Source organism: Otolemur garnettii, unplaced genomic scaffold (assembly GCF_000181295.1).
Source record: "Otolemur garnettii isolate 467f Iridium unplaced genomic scaffold, OtoGar3 scaffold00017, whole genome shotgun sequence".
NCBI classification, from domain to species: Eukaryota; Metazoa; Chordata; class Mammalia; order Primates; family Galagidae; genus Otolemur; species Otolemur garnettii.
In genome coordinates, this window is record NW_003852412.1 from 5,613,165 (window position 1) to 5,623,633 (window position 10,469).

Below are 10,469 nucleotides of genomic sequence, written 5' to 3' on the forward strand. Positions count from 1 at the left end.
CCCGCCACCTTAGGTGTATGTGGCTGGCGCCTTAGCCGCTTGAGCCACAGGCGCCGAGCCTCTTTTAGCTCTTAAAGCCTGTTCTCTGATGATTTCTCTCTGGGCCTTTCTTATCATTTGGTTTCTCTCTTTTTATTTATTTATTTATTGAGACAGAGTCTCATTTTGTCACCCTCAGTACAGTGTCATGGCATCACAGCTCACAGCAACCTCAAACTCTGGGCTCAAGTGATTCTCTTGCCTCGGCCTCCCAAGTAGCTGGGACTACAGGCAATTTTTTTTTTTTTTTAGATAGGGTCTTAGAGGCCAGGCAAGGTGGCTCAGCCCTGTAATCCCAGCACTCTGGGAGGCCAAGGTGGGTGGATTGACTGAGCTAACAAGTTCAAGCATGCCTCAGCCGGAGCAAGACCCTGTCTCTAAAAATAGCTGGGCATTGTGGTGGGAGCCTGTAGTCCCAGCTACTCAAGAGTCTGAGGCAGGAGAATCACTTGAGTCCAAGAGTTTTAAGGTGACTGTGAGCTATGACTCCACAGCACTCTACCAAGGGCAACAAAGTGAGACTCTGTCTCCACACACACAAAAAAAAGGTAGGGTCTTGAGTCTTACTTTGCAGCCCACTGGAATACAGTGGTGCAGTCATAGTTCACTGCAACCTTTAACTCTCAGGCACAAGCAATCCTCCTGCCTTGGCATCCCAAGAAGTTGGGAGTACAGATGTGCCCTACCACACCCAGCTGATTTTTAAATTTTTTGTAGAGATGGAATCTCACTGTGTTGCCCAGTCTAGTCTTAAACTCTTAGGCTCAACCAATCCTCCTGCCTTGGTCTCCCAACATCCTGGGATTACAGGTATGAGCCCTTCAAGCAGCCTGTTTCCCTCTTTGAACACCTTTTTTTACTAAAAAGGCCCCTCTGAGCTCTGTAGTTTAGGAACCAGCGTGACTTAAACCAGCATTTACATCTAGGATTCTCATAACCCCTTTCAGGAAATCACAAGTTAGGATCTTTTGGGCCAGTTAAAGATATCCACTGCCTTTCCTCCGTGGTCCCATCAACATCCTCCTTGCATTTAAAAATATTGACAATTGACTCGGTGACTGTGGCTCAAGCAGCTTAGGCGCCAGCCACATACACCTGAGCTGGCGGGTTCGAATCCAGTCTGGGCCCACCAAACGACAATGATGGCTGCAACAAAAGAAATTGCCGGGCGTTGTGGTGGACGCCTATAGTCCCAGCTACTTGGGAGACGGAGGCAGGAGAATTGCTTGAACCCAAGAGTTGGAGGTTGCTGTGAGTTGTGATGCCACTGCACTCTACCCAGGGTGACAGCTTGAGGCTCTGTCTAAAAAAAAAAAAAAAAAAAAATATATATATATATATATATATACACACATATATATATCTCACCTGTAGCTCAAGCAGCTAGGGAGCCAGCCACATACACCAGAGCTGGCAGGTTCGAATCCAGCCGGGGCCTGTGAAACAACAGTGACAACTACAACCAAAAAATAGCTGAGCGTTGTGGCCGGCACGTGTAGTCCCAGCTACTTGGTAGGCTGAGGCAAGAGAATTGCATAAGCCCAGGAGTTAGAGGTTGCTGTGAGCTGTGATGACACAGAAATTCTACCCAGGGTAACAGCTTGAGGCTTGGTCTCAAAAAAATATATATATATGTATATATTGACAGTCAGGAAGGGTTTCTTTCCTCAAATGAATTTGCTTGCTTCCCTTTTCAGATAATGAAAACAATATAACTTGTTTCCCTTTCTGACCTGCTACAGTAGCTACTTAGAACTGATTCAAGTTTCCAGTATCTATTTTTTTTTTTTTTGGCGGCAGTTTTTGACCAGGGCTGGGTTTGAACCCACCACCTCTGGCATATGGGGCTGGCGCCCTACTCCTTTGAGCCACAGGTGCTCCCCTCATTTTTTTCATTTTTTTTTTTTTTTTTTTTTTTTTTTGAGACAGAGTCTCAAGCTGTCCCCCTGGGTAGAGTGCCATGGCTTCACTGCTCACAGCAACCTCCAACTCCTGGGCTCAAGCGAGTCTCCTGCCTCAGCCTCCCAAGTAGCTGGGACCACAGGCAACCGCCACAACGCCTGGCCATTTTTTTGGTTGCAGCCATCATTGTTGTTTGGCGGGCCTGGGCTGGGGATTCGAACCCGCCACCTTAGGTGCATGTGGCTGGTGCCTTAGCCGATTTTTTTCATTTTTTGACAGAGCCTCAAGCTGTTGCCCTGGTAGGGTGCCGTAGCGTCACAGTTCACGGCAACCTCAAACTCTTGGACTTAAGTGATTCTCTTGCCCTAGCCTCCCAAGTAGCTAGAACTACAGGCACCCACCACAGCGCCCAGCTATTTTATTCTTAGTTGTAGTTATTGTTTGGCAGGCTCGGGCTGGATTCAAACCCACCAGCTCTGGCATAAGTGGCTGGTCCCCTAGCGGCTGAGCTACAGGTGCTGAGCCCATTTTTCTCTTTCCATTTAAGTAGATTTGTTCCATTATTGTCTCTGAATTTCTTATTTTGAATTACAGGGCTTTTTTTAATATATAGTTAATGGCGTGTAAGTTTTAACTAAGTAAACACTTAAGACCCCATATTTGGTATTGCATCATTCACCTTTGACACATAAACACTCAGGGTTGAAATGTATTTTACCTGTTATATACTCCCATGTCTCAAATGTGATTCCGTTTAGCTATTAAAAAAAATATTCAGGGGCGGCGCCTGTGGCTCAGTGAGTAGGGCATTGGCCCCATATACTGAGGGTGGTGGGTTCAAACCCAGCCCTTGCCAAACTGCAACAAAAAATAGCCGGGTGTTAGGGCGGGCACCTGTAGTCCCAAGCTACTCAGGAGGCTAAGATACGAGAATTGCCTAAGCCCAAGAGCTGGAGGTTGTTGTGAGCTGTGATGCCACGCACTCTATAAGGGTGACAGAGTGAGACTCTTTCTCTTAAAAAAAAAAAAAAATTCAGGCAGCACCCATAGCTCAGTGGGTAAGGCCCTGCCCACATACACTGAGACTGGCAGATTCGAACCTGGCCTAGGGCAGCTAAAAACGACAGCAGGGATGGTGGCAGGTGCCTATAGTCCCAGCTACTTAGAAAGCTGAGGGAAGAGAATCACTTAAGCCCAAGAGTTTGAAGTTGCTGTGAGCTGTGATGCCACGGCACTCTGTCGAGGGCACCATAGTGAGACTCTGTCTCTAAATAAATAAATAAATAAATAAAACATTCAGAGCAACATTGTGACTATAAAATATGTAATTCTGAAGTGAAATGTTATTTACTATTTTCCCTTTTCTTCCTCCTGTCTTCCCATTTTCTTCTAAGAATAAATTCAGGGGTATTTTTCCTACCTCTATTTTTAAAATAAGTCCTCTTTTTCTCCCTAACTTCAGTGTGAAATGGCCACCAGTGGTGACAGACAAAGGGACCCAGAAGTTAATTTTAAAGAACTGAGAACAACAAAAATGAAACCTGAACTACTGAGTGGACACATCCCCCCAGGCCACATTCCAAAACCCATCGTGATGCCTGACTATGTGGCGTGAGTATCAGTCTGAATCTTCTTCCAGGTAGAAGTTGAGAGGTCCCATCAGGCCTTGCATTTTTCCTGTTGGTCTCCAAGTTAATATTCTCTGCTTCAGATCATTACGTGGACAGTTTGTTATCCGAGAAGTAACGTATTGAATCGAAGGTAGAATGTGGTTAGTGAGGAAGAAGCTAAGCTGATGTCCCATTCAGCTTGTTTTAGTGAAATTATAACCTTGGTTTATGTCATTCCTTTAGAAAATACCCTGTGATTCAGACAAATGATGAACGAGAACGCTACAAAGCAGTATTCCAAGACCAGTTTGCAGAGTACAAAGAGCTGTCTGCAGAAGTTCAGGCTGTCCTGAGGAAGCTTGATGAGCTGGATGCAGTGATGAGCAGATTGCCACGTCATTCGGAAAACCGACAGGTCAGTGTCTGCCACAGCCTAGGAGGAGCGCTGAAATTTAGAGGAGGGGTCAATCTCACCTTGTTTAAAATTCATAACCATCGACATCAGCTGTCTGTGTCTAGGAAAGCATTTGAGATCTTCAGAGTGACTCATCACAATTATAGTTCAAATCATATAACTTAATATCTTGTGTCTTCAGTTATCAGACCGTATTTATTTTCTTATTTAAGTAAAATATAACTTTGTCTAAGATACACACTGGGTCAGTCAGAGTACCAAAGGAGATAGATGGCACACTGAAGCTAGGATAATAAAAGGTTTTAGTCACACAGGGAGAAGGCTGGATAAAGGAGCCACTGCGGACAGTGCGTTGCCTTGCCCAGCCAGAGCCAAGCAGTTACCACCCCAGGCTCACAGGGCAGAGAGCCCAGTGGATAAGGTGGGGAGCAGATAGGAAGCTGTGGATTAATAGAAGAAAATCAAGAGGGGAAAACCAGGAGTGGAGATGGTAGTCACATGGGACTTGGCTCTTTCTACAGAGTTATTTTTCCTCCATATATTTTTTTAATCTCTGAAATAGGGATACCTTATAACCAGTGGCTTTTTTTTTTTATTTTTTTTTTGAGACAGAGTCTCACTTTGTCACCTTTCGTAGAGTGCTGTGGCTTTATAGCTCACAGCAATCTCAAACTCCTGGGTTTAAGCGATTCTCTTGCCTCAGCTTCCCAAGTAGCTGGGTCTACAGGCACCAACCACAACATCTGGCTGTATTTTTTTTAGAGATGGGGTCTCGCTCTTGCCCAGGCTGGTCTCTAACCTGTAAGCTCAAGCAATTCACCCACCTCAGCCTCCCAGAGTGCTAGGATTACAGGCATGAGCCACCTCACCTGGCCTTTGTGCAAATGTCTTTATGATAAAATGATTTTGTTTCTTCTGGGTAGATAGGCCTAGTAATGGAATTGCAGAATCAAAGGGGAGGTCTAATTTGAGTTTTTTGAAGAGTCTCCATACATCTTTCTAGTCATTTTTCTATTTTAAGTAGAGACCGGTTTTGCTCTTGCTCAGGCTGGTCTTGAACTCCTGACCTCAAGCAGTCTACCTGCTTCGACCTCCCAGAGTGATAAGATTACAGGCATGAGCCTCTGTGCCAGCTTGACCACAGACTTTTAAATTTACATTAAATCACTTATAATTATGAGCTTTCTGAGTCAAATATGGACATTAGTGACATTTTCCTAATCCAGGAGCTAGGGAATGATGTTGGCTGAGAGAAGCCAGAACAGGGAGGCAGAAGAAATCCAGCAAACACTGAAGGTTGAGTGTCGGGTAGTACCATGTGGAAAATAAGGAAGATCTACATCCAAGAAGGGTGAGGGCCTCAGAGGGGTGCAGGGAGGAAGGAGCAACCCCGTTGTATCTGGATCAGCGCAGATTAGGAAGAGCAGACTCCTTGAGAGAAGTGATGCTGAAAACCCTGATTGTGACGTGTGGTCTTTGAGCTGAAGCCCGGGGATTTGTCTGTTCTGTGTGAGTGGGCAGGGGCCACAGCATTTGGGTCTGCAGGAGAGAGTCCTGATGACAGTACTGGCTGAGAGACTGAGGTTTCACCAGATGTTTTCATGTAGTATCAACAACAGTCATTACCTCTAATTTTTAACATGACGTAGCAAGTAAGTAATCAAAATGTCAGGCTCCTAGTTATTATCCAGTCTCCTGCAGTCCCTATCTAAAGTAGAACTATTAACTCCTCATCAGTGGCAGGCTGAGCTTTGCCCTGGGCAGGCATTTTCCCCAGGCCCCCAGGGAGGCATTTAGGCATTTCAAAGCTGCTTGGGCCAGTTTGGAGGCATACATTCTCTCACAAACCTTCCCGTATACCCTAGAAAAACAATGCGGCCTCGTGACTTTCCTGAGCCCATAGAATAGGAATATTGCCTCAAATGATAAATTCAGTTTCTAGAACAGACTCTTGGATGGGATTTGAAACTCTTTTCTCTGCCCGTGTCTGCAGCATAGGCCCCCACAGCCCCTGAAGCTAGTTTAGTCCTGGGCCAGGTCCTGTAATTATGGATTACTACTGACTTACCGGGACCAGGTTCGTCTTCCTACTGGCAAGCAGTCAAAACTAGGGTGACCAGACGTCCTACTTTCTAACAATTTGTCCCGCGTCCCGCAGTGTTTTATAAAAGTCCTGATTTTTGGAAAGAAGGCACGAATGGGCGGGAGACAGGAAGGGAATATACGGTTTTCGGCTGCCATGTGGCTGTTTAGCCAGAATATGAGTTTTATATTATTTTTGTTAATTTCATAATGTTAAACTGTGATAATAACAAATAATTGTTGAGAAGTGATAATAACAAATAATTGTTGAGAAGTGATTATCGAGAACGGCTTATCAAAGTTTGCATTGTTGTCAGGCCCTGCCCTGCCCCATCCCCTTCCCTGCCTCTGCCCTGCCCACCTCGGCCATGTTGTCCAGCATTACCAATGTTAAAATCTGGTCACCCTAGTCAAAACACAAATGATGCTCATGATCTTAGTATGTTAGAGATACTGAAGAATTAAAATGTACTGGGTAAAGATGTTGGTAAATTGGCTTGGAGCCTGTGGCTCAAGTGGCTAAGGCACCAGCCACATCTACCTAAGGTGGCGGGTTTGAATCCAGGCCGGACCCACCAAACAACAATGATGGCTGCAACCAAAAAATAGCCGGGCGGGCATTGTGGCGGGCACCTGTGGTCCCAGCTACTTGGGAGGCTGAGGCAGGAGACTGGCTTGAGCCCAGGAGTTGGAGGTTGCTGTGAGCTGTGATGCCACGGCACTCTACCCAGAGGGACAGCTTAAGGCTCTGTCTCAAAAAAAAAAAAAAATAATGGTAAATAATGGAAAATGTTCTCAGGGGAAGGTTTTAGAACTATAAATGACTGCATTTTATGTTTTTTTAATTTTTTTTAAGCTGCATCTATGATTATTTTATCTTTTGTCATTTCTTTTTTTTCTTTTCTTTTCTTTTTTTTTTGAGACAGAGCCTCAAGCTGTCCCCCAGGGTAAAGTGCTATGGCATCACAGCTCACAGCAGCCTCCAACTCCTGGGCTCAAGCGAGTCTCCTGCCTCTGCCTCTCAAGTAGCTGGGACCACAGGCGCCTGCCACAACACCCGGCTATTTTTTGGTTGCAGCCATCATTGTTGTTTGGCAGGCCTGGGTGGATTCAAACCCTCCACCTTAGGTGTATGTGGCTGGTGCCCTAGCCACTTGAGCCACAGGCGCCGAGTCATATTAGCTGTTTTCAAAAGCTGAATAATCTTGGCTCAGCACTTGTAGCTCAGTAGTTAGGGCACCAGCCACATACACCAGAGCTGGTAGGTTCGAACCTGGCCAGGGTCTGCTAAACAACAGTGAAAACTACAACAAAAAAAATAGCCAGGGGTTCAGCACCTGTGGCTCAAGTGGCTAAGGTGCCAGCCATATACACCTAAGCTGGTGGGTTCAAATCCAGTTCAGGCTGCCAAACAACAATGACAGCTGCAACCAAAAAATAGCAGGGCATTGTGGCAGATGCCTGTAGTCCGAGCTACCTAGGAGGCAGAGGCAGGAGAAACGCATGAGCCCAGGAGTTGGAGGTTGCTGTGAGCCATGATGCCACAGCACTCTACCCAGGGTGACAGCTTGAGGCTCTGTCTCAAAAAAAAAAAAAAATAGCCAGGTGTTGTGGTGGGCGCCTGTAGTCCCAGCTACTTAGGAGGCTGAGCCAAGAGAATCACTTAAGCCCAAAAGTTTGAGGTTGCTGTGAGCTGTGACAACATAGCACTCTACCAAAGGTGACATAGTGAGGCTCTGTCTCAAAAAAAAACAAAGTTGAATAGTTGGGTGGTGCCTGTGGCTCAAAGGAGTAGGGCGCTGGCCCCGTATGCCAGAGGTGGCAGGTTCAAACCTAGCCCTGGCGAAAAACTGCCAAAAAAAAAAAAAGGAATGTTCTAAAGGGGATGAGAATAATAATAACACTAATTCTGTGGCCGTAAGTGTTAGGCACTTTATAAGATCTTTTGAAATAGGTGAAACTTCTCATAGTGCTTTGAGGTCATTATGGTTAGTACTTCCATTTTACCAAAAAGGAACAACACTTTAAGGTGGTTATAATTATTATTTCATTTTATCAGTAAGGAAACTGAGCCTTAGGAAGGAAAAATAGCTTTCCTAGGATCACACGGCTGGCAGGCCATGTCACTGGGACTCGGGGCTGACGTCTTCCAGGTGGGGACCTTACTCTCTTGTTCACTACTGCATCCCAATGCCTGGCAGATAGTTAGCCCTCAAATATTTGTCTAGTGAACTGAATTTTGTGTGTGAATATTTTCATTATTGTCATAGACAAAAATTGTTTTTGTCCCAATTCCCAGAGTTTTTTGAGAGATGATTTGAGTAAATACAAGTGTTTCAACTCAAGTATACAATGTATTATTTTTAGGAACATGAGAGAATTTCAAGAATCCATGAAGAATTTAAGAAAAAAAAGAATGTGAGTAAAACGATTTTCTTTTTCAAAGTATCAAAGTATGTTCTTATCCAGGTGCCTGTGTCAGAATTGACAGACTAGATTCTCTCAGCTAAAGGGTTTTTATGTGTTTGGAGTTTCTTTGTATTTCATGAGATGGTACTTTTTTTTTTTTTTTTGAGACTTCATTCTATGCCCTGGGTAGAGTGCCATGGCATCCTAGCTCACAGCAACCTCAAACTTTTGGGCTCAAATGATCCTTTTGCCTCAGGCTCCCAAGTAGCTGGGACTACAGATACTGGCCACAAGGTCTGGCTAGTTTTTCTATTTGTAGAGACGGAGTCTCACTTTGCTCAGCCTGGTCTTAAACTTCTGAGCTCAGGCAATCCAACCTCGACCTCCCAGAGTGCTAGGATAACAGGTGTGAGCCACCATGCCCAGCCTCTTAAGAAGATACTACTTTTAAGGGAAAATGAATGGCTTCTGATGCCATTTCTTATCATCTCTTCCTAAAATATTCTGCTGTCCTGATTTACTAACCTAGGAAAATGAGCGTTGATCTAGAACTCATCACCCACGTTTCCTCCTAAAAGATTAATTTATTTTACACCTTTCTAACACCATTCTTAACTTAATCTCACAATAAAACCAGGCATGGCAGCAGTACTTGGGAAACTGAGATGGGAAGAGCCCAGGAATTTGAGACTAGGCTGGGCAACATAGTGATTCCTTTATCTCTAAAAAATACCATCAGTAGGTGCTGGAAAGACCTTTTATTAATCTTTTCTATACTTATTATTTCCTTTTTCTTTTTCCTTTTTTTTGTTTTAAGAGGTAGAGTCTCATTTTGTCATTCAGGATGGGGTATAGTGATACAATTATAGTTTACCTCAAATTCCAGGGCTCAATCAATCCTCCTGGCTCAGCGTACCAACTAACAATGACTGCAGGTATACATTACCATGCCTGACTAATCATTTTTTAAATTTTTTATAGTGACAGGGTCTTGCTATGTTGCCCAGGCTGGTCTCAAACTCTTGGCTTCTAGTGATCCTCACACTTCAACCTCCCAAAGTGCTAGGATTACAGGTCCAAGTCACCATGCCTGGCCATTATTTTCTTTCTTTCTTTCTTTTTTTTTTTGAGACAAAGTCTCACTAGGTTGCCCTTGGTAGAGTGCTATGGTATCACAGCTTACAGCAACCTCACAACCTCACACTCTTGGGCTTAGGTGATTCTCTTGCTTCAGCCTTCCCAGTAGCTGGGACTACAGTTGCCACCATAATGCCTGACTGTTTTTGTTGTTGTGGTGGTTATCATTGTTGTTTTAGTTGGCCCTGCCAAGTTCGAAACTCCAGCCTCGGTGCATGTGGCCGGCACCCCATCCACTGAGCTATGGGTGCTTCCCCCATTATTACTTTGTTTTTTTGTTTTTTGTTTTTTTTTAAGAAAGAGAGTCTCACTTTATCACCCTTAATAGAGTGCTGTGGCATCACAGCTCACAGCAACCTCCAACTCCTGGGCTTTTAAGCTATTCTCTTGCCTCAGCCTCCTGAGTAGCTGGGACTACAGGCACCCACCACAATGCCCAGCTATTTTTTTTGTTGTTGAAGTTTGGCTGGGGCTGTATTTGAACCCACCGCCCTCGGTATATGGGGCCAGCGCCCTACCCACTATAGAGGCTGGGCACTGTGGCTTATACTTATTAATCCTAGCACTCTGGGAGGCCAAGGCAAGTGGATTGCTTGAGTTCCAGTGTTCGAGACCAGCCTGAGCAAGAGTGAGACCCCATCTGTACTGAAAAAAAAAAAAAGGAAAAACTAGCTGGGCATAGTGGCAGGCATTTGTATTCCCAGCCATTCAGGAGGCTGAGGCAAGAGGATTACTTAAGCCCAAGAGACTAGATTGCTGTGAGCTATGATGACGCAGGCTATGGCACTCTATCCAGGGCAACAGAGTGAGACTCTGCCTCTAAATAAATAAATAAAATTTAAAAAATATACAGAGCTGGCTCGGCGCCTGTGGCT

The 10,469-nt window shown here is 44.8% G+C and overlaps 1 protein-coding gene across 1 annotated transcript in view; it reads left to right on the forward strand.

Annotated features, from left to right (window-relative positions):
• Window positions 1-10,469, forward strand: part of MARVELD2 (MARVEL domain containing 2) — a 32,103-nt gene that overhangs the window by 20,761 nt on the left and 873 nt on the right. Inside the window, exons 4-6 of the mRNA XM_003785888.3 lie at window positions 3,404-3,552; window positions 3,795-3,966; window positions 8,416-8,466. Coding sequence (XP_003785936.1) covers window positions 3,404-3,552; window positions 3,795-3,966; window positions 8,416-8,466 — 372 coding nt within the window. The remainder of the gene's footprint in view (window positions 1-3,403; window positions 3,553-3,794; window positions 3,967-8,415; window positions 8,467-10,469) is intronic.